The 13,072-nt window shown below is 41.0% G+C and overlaps 1 protein-coding gene across 5 annotated transcripts in view; it reads left to right on the forward strand.

Annotated features, from left to right (window-relative positions):
- The window catches only part of PLD5 (phospholipase D family member 5), a 446,581-nt gene that overhangs the window by 416,921 nt on the left and 16,588 nt on the right, over positions 1–13,072 (forward strand). For all 5 annotated transcript variants that reach the window (XM_017847817.1, XM_017847818.1, XM_017847816.1 and 2 more), the window contains one exon: positions 7,590–7,726. In XM_017847817.1, the coding sequence (XP_017703306.1) occupies positions 7,590–7,726 (137 nt within the window). The remainder of the gene's footprint in view (positions 1–7,589; positions 7,727–13,072) is intronic.

Genomic DNA, 13,072 nt, shown 5'->3' on the forward strand with positions numbered 1-13,072 from the left:
AATCTATGCCAGACAAATGCCAAGACAAATTTAATTCAATATATTTGTTGTATCTTAAAATAGTATATTTTTATAAGCTGATTGTCTCAAGACTAAGTTGAACACATACTTAAACAGTATTTGAAGACCTTTGTAACCATTCTCAAAGTTAGATTTTAGATAATTGATAACTTAGCATAATTAGATATAAATTTCAACTTATGATGCAAATATAGATTATTTCCAATTTTTTCCCAGAACACAAATAGGCACTTAGATTTAATGGTGTAATTTCTAGTAACTTGAGCCAGATAATTCTAATTTTCTTGCATTTCCCATTGAAATTGGAGGATGGGAACAATAGTTGGCTGTTTCTGTCTCGTAGATTTCTTTTTGGAGTCTTTAAGCTTAAGCAATTGCTTTCCAAGATAAAAGATTTGTTCCACATCTGTTTTTATTGATCTAGATGTTAGACAGATTTCACTTCTTCTTTACTGTTCAGTTAATTCACCTATCAGTCATGTGTACTGAGATATATTTAGTGAGTGAGGGCTGGCATTAAATAGAACTTGATGCTGTTATGGAAAAATATCACCTCACATTCCTCTTTAGAACCTTCTGTGTATATTGTTAATTGATTTAACAGCATTACAGAGATGTAATTTACACACCATAAAATTTACCCTTTTAAAGTATACAATTCAGGCCGGGCATGGTGGCTCACACCTGTAATCCCTGCACTTTGAGAGGCCAAGGCTGGCTGATCACTTGAGCTGCTGACCTCAAGACCAACCTTGCTAACATGGTGAAACCCCATCTCTACTAAACATACAAAAAATAAAAAAATAAAAGTAATAAAATTTAAAATAAAATAATTAAAATTAAAAAATGAAGTATACAATTTAGTGGAGTTGAGTATAGTCACAGTTTTGCAACCATTTCTACAATCTAATTTTAGAACCTTTTTTCACCACAAAGAAAAAACCCCATACTGATTAGCAGTCACTATTTTCCCTTCTGTCAGTCCCTGGCACCCATCAATCTACTTTTTCTTTATGGATCTGCCATTCTTCTGGATGTTTTATATAAATAGAATCATACACTGTATAGTTTTTTTGTGACTGCTTCTTTCACCTAACATAATGCTTTCAAGGTTTATCCATATTGTAGCATGGACCAATACTGCCTTTATTCCTTTTTATGGCTAAATAATTCTATTGTATGGATGTGCCACACTTTGTTTACCCATCTAACAACTGATGGGCATTTGCATTACTACTATTTCTTGGCTTTTGTAAATAGTGCTGCTATAAATATTCACGTACAGGTTTTTATGTGAATAGCTGTTTGTAATTCGAGTTTGTATATAGGAGTGGATTTACTGGATAATGTGGTAACTCTGTGTTGAACATTTTGAGAAACTACCAAACTGTTTGCCAAATTGGTGGCACCATTTTATAATCCCACCAGCAACATATGAGAGTTTTGATTTCTCTACATCCTTGGCAACACTTGTTCTTTTCTGTCTTATTTTAGCTCTGCTAGAGGGTATAAAATGTAATCTTATTTTTGTTTTGATTTAAATCTTTTAACATGCTTATTGGCCATTTGTATCTCTTCTTTGGAGAAGAGATACAAATATCTATCAAATATGAAATATTTTGCCCATTTAAATTAGGTTATTTAAAAATTTGTGTTATCAGAGTTCTTTATACAGTCTGTATACAAGTCCCTTAAGCAGAAATATGATTTTTTATAGAGAGAAGGTCTCACTATGTTGTTGGGGTTGGCCTAAAATTCCTGGATTCAGGTGTCTGGTTTAAATATACGATTTGCCAATATTTTCTTTCTTTCATTCCATGGGTTGTCTTTTCATATTTAATTATATTTGAACATATATATTCTACAAATAGAGTATATACTTTTTCAAAACCATGAAGCTGTTAATAAAACAAATAAAAACCTGCCAAGGTCTGTACAAGGTGATTATATAATGAGTATGCAAAATAAGTTGTATTCATATGGCACCTGTTGATCTAAGAGACAAACCCAGATTAAATTAGAAGTCAGGTCCCTCAAGAGCTCTTGACTGGTAAAAGATTGCCACAGAGCTGGGATATTGAAGAGAATCTGTATTTTCCCTCTCCTTCTACTTTACTATAGAACAAAAAAGTGCACAGCACAAGGCTCAGAAAATTAATTCAGGAGTGACGAGAGGGAAACTTAGCCCTCTCTTTAATTAAACAGTTGGAACTAGTTAACTTCCTCTGCCAGCTCATTCTTTTGTGTTATTGTTTATTCATTTATATTCTGGGCAAACATTTTAAAGCCACTAGTCTATCCAGGTACTATTTTTAAAGGTAGAAGACTCTAGAACACATAGCCGAGTACCACACAGCCCGCAGGTGCATGGGGACTGATACAAATAATTATGCATTTCCTTCACAAACACATGGAGCTGGAGCACCTGCCATTGTGTCAGGCAGTGGGAACACAGGAAGCAATAGGGCAGGTAAATGCTTATAAAGATCTATTGACGCAGGTTTGGAAATACCCAGATTGAAGCAACAGACTCCCACAGACAAACCTCCAACGTTTATGCATTTATGAAGCACTTTCACATTTGTTCCACAAGTATGTATTGAGCATGTAATACGTGCATGGCACAAGATGCCAGAGATACACAACCAGGCAGCTCACAGCAAGTGGCTAAACACATAGACAGATGAATGCAATTCCATGTAACATGCACTAGAATGAAGCTCCACAAAGCAGGGATCTTGTCTTGGTCACTGATATATGTCCCTTTCCTAGACCAGAGCCTGGGAATATTTGCTGATTGGATGAAAGCTCGCACAGAAGAGAGGCATGGAACCCAGCCAGCGAACAGGCCATTCATTTATTTGAGTTGCAAGGCAAACCAGTATGAAATGTGTGTTATTGTCGTTAACCCCATTAGGAAACAGAGGCTCAAAAAGTGTAAGGGACACACCAAGATGCCCCAGGTTCTAAGTGCTGGAGTCTGGCCCGTATCACCAAAGCCCATGCTCTTTCCTCTAAATTATGGCCGCAGTGTCCATACTTGTAAGATAATAGCAAGTGTAAAAGACCACAAACAACTCTGCCTACATTTCTTCCTCCCCAAAACCAAAATCTGGTTTTGGAATAAGCAGTGAAATTCAGGGAGTTCCTAACTGAAACACAAATGTGAGCGTTTGGACACATTTCAGAGTTAGCCTAAGTGCCCATCTGGAGCAAAGACCTTCAGCTTCTCCACATTAACCAAAGAACCTTTAAAGCAGAGCCAACAGGCTAAGGGAATTAAATAATTTGAATATTTTTAATGGCATAGGAAAATGTGTAACATACAATCCCTAAAATCCACTGAACTGTACACTTAAAATGGTAAAAAAAGAAAAGCAAAAGAAATAAATAATATGGGAGTACAGGGTTAGGAAAAGCAACCTTTGGAGATTTAAAAACAACTTCATTGTTGGGCGTGGTGGCTCATGCCTGTAATCCCAGCACTTGTGGGAGGCTGAGGCAGGTGGATCATGAGGTCAGGTAGTCAAGACCAGCCTGGCCAAGATGGTGAAACCCCATCTCTACTAAAATGTGAAAATTAACCAGGTGTAGTGGCGGGCGCCTATAATCCCAGCTACTAGGGAGGCTGAGGCAATAGAATTGCTTGAACCCAGGAGGTGGAGGTTGCAGTGAGCTGAGATTGTGCCACTGCAGTCCAGCCTTGCTCCAACAGAGCAAGACTCCATTAAAAAAAAAAAAAATTAATGGAGGAGATCACATTTGAGCTGGAATTTAGAGAACAGAATTAGTGTAGGACTTTGATAGACAAAAATAAAGACACATCAGCCAGAGAAGCCGGCATGAGCAGAGATGCCCGGAGTCAGACATGATGAGGGCACAGCTGTGGACTGGTAATTACTTGCATTTGGGGTCACAGACAGGATGGGAGTTGGCAAATGAAGGAGACAGAGACACAGGACTATGGATATACCCCTCCCAATGAGTTGAAGCTGGATTCTGAGAAACCAGGAGTCAGTTCATCCTGGGAGTGATGTATATTTGTTTTTAAACATCCCAGAGATAAGCCAATTAGTTAGAAAGATGTTAGAACATCCCTGCAAGCAGCACTAGTGGCCGAGTGAGGGCAACTTAGTGAGTGATCAAGAGTAAGAGGAGGGACAGACCCGGGAAACCCTGCAGAGGCACAGGCTTTCTGTCTTGGTGACAGATGGAGTATCTGTATATCTGTGTGCTGATGACAGAGGAGTGTAGGACTACCTTTAAAAAACAGAATTGAAGTTCATCCTCATTCCAAAAGAAAAAAATAAACGATCAAAAACTCAACCTGTAAAGAAAATATGGTACATATACACCATGGAATACTACGCAACCATAAACAAGAATAAAATCATGTCTTTTGCAGCAACATGGGTGCAGCTAGGGGCCATTATTCTAAGCAAATCAATGCAGGAACAGAAAACCAAACACCATGTTCTCACTTATAAGTGGGAGTTAACATTGGGTACTCATGGACAAAGAGATGGCAGCACTAAACACTGAGGACCACTAGCACGGGGGGAATGAAGGGGACACAGATGAAAAACTGTTGAGTACTATTCTCACTACCTGGGTGATGGGATCAGTTGTGCCTCAGACCTCAGCATCATGCAGTATATATCCATGTAACAAACCTGCACCTGTACCCCCTGAATCTAAACTAAAAGTTGAAATTGTTTTTTAAAAAACCAACCCATCCTGCTCATGATCACCTGCCAAGAGGGCTTTCTGTGTGAGGAAACCTGGAAGGTGTGTGATCCTCAGCATGCGCCTTCCTTACCCCTATGCCCCTCCTAAGGTGGGCATCCAGTCCAACAGCTCCATCTCACAAACCTCTAAGCTGGGGTGGGGACTCCTACTGTGCAGTGTGGGGAGTTGTTCCAGACGTAATGGGTGAGGAGGAACTTGGACCGCCCAATACTACCGTTCATTCCAGGCAGTTCCAAAAATCTGTTTATTCAGCCTTTTGGTATTAAACATCCTGGCATTATTTATGCCCCATTATAATGCCCCTGGCATTATTTATGTGATACTTGTCACAGTGTATTGCTTGTCAAAGGAAAACAGGAACTATGAGAAACATTATTTTTAGTCCTGTCCAGTGGAAAAATGAGAAAACCAAGCACATCTTTCCTTTTCTACAGCAATTGCATCTACAAACACTGTATTTTTTATAAAATGAAAACCCCCTCAAGCAACATGAGAGAAATGCCTCAAGCAGAATTTGCCTCTTTTTTTCATTTTGCTTAAATCTCTCCGAACGTCCTTCTTCTCTGGCTCTCCTGCTGAATTTGGGCATCTTAGTAGCTCCCTCAGATTTTCCTGCACTGTTATCGATGACCTTTTCTCAACGATCAACACTTCTCCTAACTCACTGAAAGATTTCGGAGAAAAGAAAAAAACTCCAAGATCTTTCAGTTTGTTTTTGTTTAGATTTTGAGTTTGAAACATTGTCATGCCCACATCATCACATTTCAGGTGAAATGAAAATGCTGGGGTAAATGGCTTGCTATGTGCAGTGTGCATGCGTGTATAGTAGCACCTGAGAAAATTATAGCTATGTATGACAGAATTGTGTAAGGTTGGAGGTGGAGTGCTCCTCCAAAAAGAAGTGTGTGCACAGAAAGCAAGAATTCTCTCCTAAGTAAAAAGTAAAACAGAGGATACTACAGACTGGGAAAAGAGGGGATGGGGAAAGATTTGTTAATGGATGTAGAAATAACAGCAAGATGGGAAGAGTAAGTTCCATTGTTCTATCGCAGTGGTCCTCAACCTTTTTGGCACCATGGACTGGTTTCATGGAAGACGGATTTTCCATGGACCAGGGTCAGCAGGGATGCTTTTGGGATGATCGAAGGGCATCACATTTATTGTGCACTTCCTTTTTTTCTTTCTTCTTTTGAGACAGCATCTTGCTCTGTTGCCCAGGCTGGAGTGCAGTGGTGCGATCTCGGCTCACTGCAACCTCTGCCTCCCGGGTTCAAGCGATTCTCCTGCCTCAGCCTCCCGAGTAGCTGGGACTACAGGTGTCCACCAACATGCCCAGCTAATTTTTTGTATGTTTAGTAGGGACAGGGTTTCACCATGTTGGCCAGGCTGGTCTTGAACTCCTGACCTCAAGTGATCCGGCCACCTTGGGCTCCCAAAGTGCTGGGATTACAGGTTTGAGCTACCACCCCTGGCTGTGCACTTTATTTCTATTACTATTACATTGTAATATATAATGAAATAATTATACAACTCACTACATTGTTGAATTAGTGAGAGCCCTGAGTCATTTTGTGCAACTAGATGGTCCCCTCTGGGGTGATGGCAGGCAGTGACAGATCATCAGGCATTAGAATCTCATAAGGAGATCGCACAACCTAGATCTCTCACATGTGGAGTTCACAGTAGGGCTCACGCTCCTATGAGAATCTAATGCCCCCACTGGTCTGACAGGAGGCGGAGCTCAGGCGGTGATGCGAGCAAGGGAGTGGCTGTAAATACAGACAAAGCTTTGCTTGCCTGTCTTTCACCTGCTCTGCGGCCCAGCACTGGTCCCTGGNGTTTTAGTAGAGACAGGGTCTTACCATGTTGGCCAGGCTGGTCTTGAACTCCTGACCTCAAGTGATCCGGCCACCTTGGGCTCCCAAAGTGCTGGGATTACAGGTTTGAGCTACCACCCCTGGCTGTGCACTTTATTTCTATTACTATTACATTGTAATATATAATGAAATAATTATACAACTCACTACATTGTTGAATTAGTGAGAGCCCTGAGTCATTTTGTGCAACTAGATGGTCCCCTCTGGGGTGATGGCAGGCAGTGACAGATCATCAGGCATTAGAATCTCATAAGGAGATCGCACAACCTAGATCTCTCACATGTGGAGTTCACAGTAGGGCTCACGCTCCTATGAGAATCTAATGCCCCACTGGTCTGACAGGAGGCGGAGCTCAGGCGGTGATGCGAGCAAGGGAGTGGCTGTAAATACAGACAAAGCTTTGCTTGCCTGTCTTTCACCTGCTCTGCGGCCCAGCACTGGTCCCTGGCCTGGGGAATGGAGACCCTTGTTCTATAGGACCGTAGTTAACTATGACTATACTTAACAATGATATATTAGTTTCAGATAGTTAGAAGGAAGATATTGAATGTTTCGAGTACAAATAAATGATAAAGTTTGAGATGACAGATATGCTAATTACCATCTCATCACTATACATTATATGAATCCTGTCACTATGTACCCCATAAATATATACAATTATGTATCAATTAAATTTTTTAATACATAAAAATTGAAAATCAAAATGTGTCAGATTATGAAAGAATTCTCTCCAAAACAGACTTGAAACCCATCCCATCACACTTTGATCTTTATTCAACTTTGATAAGATTAAAAATATCTTTGTCTAATTTGATGAAGCAGAAATTAGGTTGGCAAAAATACAGTTACAAGTCAAGGTCCATGGGAACAAAGGAAATAAAGAAATCCCCGGCTGCCAAAAAGTAGTACACTAAAAGTTTGGCTTTTGTGTCTTCACAGAATTCTCCAAAACTCTTTTGCCCTAAAAACAGAAGTTTTGACATAGATGCCATCTACAGTGTGATAGATGATGCTAAGCAGTATGTGTACATCGCTGTCATGGACTACCTGCCTATCTCCAGCACAAGCACCAAAAGGTCAGTGAATGCCCAGCCTCTGGTTAGAACCCAGTCCCTAAGACCAGGCACTAAACTGGGCACCACAGGAGAAGCCAGCCTGGAAATGGAGATGCCATTGGGTTGCCTTAGGAAGAGTACACCATTCAATGCTCTTTAGTGTACATTGGCAATTTACTCATTATGAACCTCTTCCTGAAGTGTGTCCATTTTAAAGGCTTAGGGTCTCACCCTACAGAAGTACCTCAGTACTTTACATTATGGAAATGAGAGTAACTTTTGAAAGACAATTAGGTTGCTCTCAACTTGAAAATTATTTGAAAGGATAAAAGATAAAATATTATATGAAAAAAATTATCATTTGAAAATTATTAACAAGGATATACCTGAAAAGGGTGTATTGAAACTGAGTAGTCTTGCCAGACTTTCCTTAAAGGAAGCATTGTTGTTTTATATTCACAGCAGTCTTCATTTAATGCCAAATTCTCATAATATCTTCTCTATGTAAAGGAGAAAGAGGCCAGGTGCAGTGGCTCATGCCTGTAATCACAGCACTTTGGAATGCCGAGGCGGGCGGATCATGAGGTCAGGAAATCGAGACCATCCTGGCTAACAGGGTGAAACCCTGTCTCTACTAGAAATACAAAAACAAAATTAGCCGGGCATGGTAGCGGGTGCCTGTAGTACCAGCTACTTGGGAGGCTGAGGTGGGAGAATGGCGTGAACCAGGGAGGTGGAGTTTGCAGTGAGTCGAGATTGCGCCACTGCAGTCCAGCCTGGGCAACAGACAGAGACTCCATCTCAAAAAAAAAAGAGAAACTTATATATGTTCTCAGTCAATCCATCCTTCTCTGTGAAAAGAGAACAGTTTAAAAATGCAGTGCTTTTCAATAATTCATCATTGTTCAAGCATGCAAACATGGAATAAATTCAGGGATAGAATTTATGACAAACTCTTTGGAAAATCATTGCTTGCATAAATGCATGGCCATGCTTAGGTATTTCCACTTTTGCTTTCTTGCTGGGAATGCAGAGGTGCTTGAATAATTAGTTTGATCCAGGAAATGTTTTCAACGTGCATATTTTTGGGAGTGTGACCGAAGGCCTTTTTAATTTGGAATATTACAGTTTCAAAATAACCATTTACTGAGGCTAAATGATTAAGTATGCCCTATATTGCTTGAATAATTTTTACATCACCAATCCTACATAATGCATAATATGTAGCTTCTTTGTGCAAATAACCATAAGATTACAGAAAGAGTCTTTCTCCAAGAAAATGATTGTTTCTTATAACAGTTAGTAGAAAAGCACTTTTAGCTGCAAAATGCATTTATTTAAACACTTTTATTTTAAAATATTGTGCATCTTTACAAAAATTAGCTGGGTGTGGTGGCACATGCCTGTAATCCCAGCTACTCAGGTGGCTGAGGCAGGAGAATCACTTGAACCCAGGAGGTAGAGGTTGCAGTGAGCCAAGATCACATCACTGTACTCCAGCCTGGGCAACAGAGTGAGACTCCATCTCAATATACATATACACACACACATACACACACACACACACACAGAGCATCCTTTGGACATTCATGGATTTTCTTCCCAACACACTTCCACACCTTTTCTATCCCTCCTTTTTATTTTTCCTCCCTTTGTTGTTCACTTGGTTTTAGATTTAGTTTTAGATTTTACCTCCACTTCGGGAACATTTCAAAACATAATAGGGGTTTTACCTGATTTTCCTGTTATTGAGAAGAAGAATAAAGTCAAGTTCAGGGAGTTACATGTTAGGATGGCATAATGATTTCTCAGGATTGACAAAACCTTTGTTCCATGAAGTTCTATGAACAAAATTGAGATTCTTTATGGTGAAGGGGTAAATAATTAGCATGGAGGATCTAAAATATTTTAGAAATCCAGAGAAAATGAAAAGAATGTTAAAGAATCAGAGGCTCACTTGAAATTTTGCATTTTGGTTATGAATCTCCCATTTCAGCTATTAAATGAAACTTCTTTTATTGTATTTTTAAAATGTTAAACCTGTAAACGCTTTTAACTTTCTCAACTGAAAGACCATCAAAGGGACATAAGTAGTTGTCCAAGCGTCAAGATTATAATTAAATTCTTCTCAATCAGATAAATTAATTATTTGTATCAAATCAGACTGGTTACTCGTCTGTATCTAGTCCCGGAAAAGCTTTTCAGGAGTGAATTCAACTTTAATAAATAGGTAAATACTATCAAATGTCAGTATGTTAATGGAATTAATCTTTCAGACTTAACTTTTAGTCTATATATTGCCAAACATCCAAATGAAAGAGAAAAAAATCATACACTCTCAAATCAGAAATGATTAACAGCATGTATAAAAAACACACACTATTATTTAGCCATAGTGTTAGAAATAACTTCTACTTTTCAAGATAGTAGGAAGGGAATGGAGCAATGTTCTGTGACTAAATAAATCCTACAGTAAAAATTCAGAAGCCAGCCAGGCACAGTGGCTCACGCCTGTAATCCCACCACTCTGGGAGGCCGAGGTGGGCGGATCACCTGAGGTCAGGAGTTACAGACCAGCCCATCCAACATGGTGAAACCCCATCTCTACTAAAAGTACAAAAATTAGCTGGGCATGGTGGCAGGCACCTGTAATCCCAGCTACTTGGGAGGCTGAGGCAGGAGAATCACTTACCTGGGAAGCCAAGGTTGCAGTGAGCCGAAATCATGCCACTGCACTCCAGTCTGGGCAACAAGAGTGAAACTCCGTTTAAAAAGAAAAAAAAAAAAATTCAGAAGACCTATTTCACTTCTTCCTGATTTAGCAATTAACCTCTTTTTCTTAAGCAAGTCACTTAATTATTTAGGTCTCAGTTTGGAGTTGTTCATTATTTATTTCTTCAGTCATATAAAATACATCTTTCACAAGGAAATCAGTAAGTGTGTAAAGGAGTAATAAAAATGTAGCCTGATTAGTCTTTCAAGTATTAATGCTTTTTATGTATTCATTCAACAATTTTTTTTTTTTTTTTTTTTTTTTTGTGAGACAGAGTTTTACTCTTGTCACCCAGGCTGAGTGCAATGGCAAGATCTCGGCTCACTGCATCCTCTGCCTCCCAACCTCCCAGGTTCAGGTGATTCTCCTGCCTCAGCCTCCCGAGTAGCTGGGATTACAGGCACATGCCACCACACTGGGCTAATTTTAGTATTTTTAGTAGAGACGGGGTTTCACCATGTTGGCCAGGCTGGTCTCTATCTCCTGACCTCAGGTGATCCACCAGCCTCGGCTTCCCAAATGCTAGGATTACAGGCGTGAGCCACCGCGCCCGGCCTCATTCAACAAATATTTATTGAGCACTGTGACTAGTGATTAAAGCATGAAGAACATATGATCTCAACCTCCATCTAACAGGACAGGAAAGAGACTATTAGAACAGAGGTGTGACTGGTACAGTGAATGTCTATAGAGAATATCACAGGCACTCGGTAAAAGAGCCCCCGCGGCACAGCTTCAGGGTTAGAAGCAGCCCATTGGAGGAGATGCTCACTGACTGACAATTCAAAACATTCAGTTTCTCCGCAAAAATGTCTTGAAAAAAATTTTTAAAAATCAGGAATTTGTCAGAAAAGGGTGAAAAAATTTTCCCAGTGGAAGGGACAGCATGAGCCAAGTTTCAGATGGAGAAAAAAAGAGCTTAAGGTAAAGTGGTGAGAGATCTAATTGTAGAGGGGGCAAGGGCCAGAAACCAGAGATCCCAACCACTGGGGCAGTCTTGTGACTTTGTGGCGGTTCCACTTCATGGATTTTTGTGGAGGGGTGGGTTTTGTTTTGTTTTGTGTTTGTTTGAGATGGAGTCTTACTCTGTCACCCAGGCTGGAGCGCAGTGGCACGATCTCGGCTCTCTGCAACATCCACCTCCTGGGTTCAAGTGATTCTCCTGCCTCAGCTTCCCGAGTAGCTGGAACTACAGGCACACACCACCATGTCCGGCTAATTTTTGTATTTTTATTAGAGATGGGGTTTCACCATGTTGGCCATGCTGGTCTCAAACTCACCTCAAGTGATCCACGCACCTTGGCCTCCCAAAGCGCTGGGATGACAGGTGTAAGCCACCACAGTGGCCCCACTGTTTTAATTCAAGAAGTAGCCTCACTAGGTCTGCTTTAGATGATCACTGTGGTGGCCATCGAGGAAGTACCTGACTGAGGCAGAGAAACCAAGTTCGAGCACAAGGCTGAGATGGTCTTTCCTATAGTCCTCAGCCTCATGGGTATAAAACCAGACAAAGAGAACTGTAGTGTGGATCCAGGATCTAGATTTTTGCTGAGAGCAAGAGGAAGGTAGAGAGGCAAGTATTATTCAAGTGATCAGAACTGAGATGAGGCTGGGCAGGCAAGGGAGACAGGAGAGGCTGATGGACCGGGCAGATTGAAGGCATCATGAATCTGCAGCCTGCATGTGAGGAAAGAGTGATTAAGAGAGTGGGGAATCAGGACAGGAGGCCTTTAGAGGTGCAATGATCATGACACTGGCAGGCTACAGTTTCAAATAATATATCATTAGTTCAAATACTGAATTGGCCCAGAATTAGGGTAAGAGTTTGATGAGTAAACAAAAGGTCTACAAATGTCAGGGCCGAGGCAAGGGAGAGTGATTTAAGGCTTGGTCCTTAAGACAGGAAAGCTTTTTGTTTTAACATAAGAATTAAATGACAGTTCTGGAAGTGACAGCGTGTGTTGGGGGCCGGCAGAAGCAGAGTAGGAGGCTGCCCAACATCATAAACCAAGCGGCCAGGTCATGGTAGAAGATGCACGCAGGATTTCAGGAGGAGCTGCGGCCTCAGGGGAAGAATCAGGACTGAGCTAAGGCAAAGGCTTAAGGATTCAGAGAAAAGGCCGAGCCTGTTGGGGAAACTTTGCCTGTTGGAAGATTCCAAAAGCCCTACAGAAAACGTGGAAGGCAGGGGAGTAGTGGGAGTCTTGGTCAGGAGAGACCACGGCAAGGACAGTCGGGAACTGAAAGTGTGGGGAAGCTCAGATGACCAGAGCAGAAGTTCATTTCGGGGACAGTCACCAAAGAGAGGTTTTAGTGGCATTTGGGGACTGAGGAGGTGCTCAGGGTTCCTAACTGGAATTCTATTGGATCATCGGTTCTTAGTGGACTGAGGCCCAGGTAGCATCAGAGATGTAGTAAAGGTGGCCTGTGGTGGCAGTCAGCCTGTCCTCACCCCAGCCCACACAGCCCAAGGACCTGGTGGTAGGAAACCTCCTTTTAGGCAGGGGCAGGTCCCAGCAAATCATCATTTCTTGGTGCCTAAGCTAAGAGGCTTGTATGTTTTCCAACCTCTCCAATGAGGTTGTTTATATATT

Source organism: Rhinopithecus bieti, unplaced genomic scaffold, assembly GCF_001698545.2.
Source record: "Rhinopithecus bieti isolate Rb0 unplaced genomic scaffold, ASM169854v2 scaffold_28016, whole genome shotgun sequence".
In the NCBI taxonomy this organism is placed as follows: domain Eukaryota; kingdom Metazoa; phylum Chordata; class Mammalia; order Primates; family Cercopithecidae; genus Rhinopithecus; species Rhinopithecus bieti.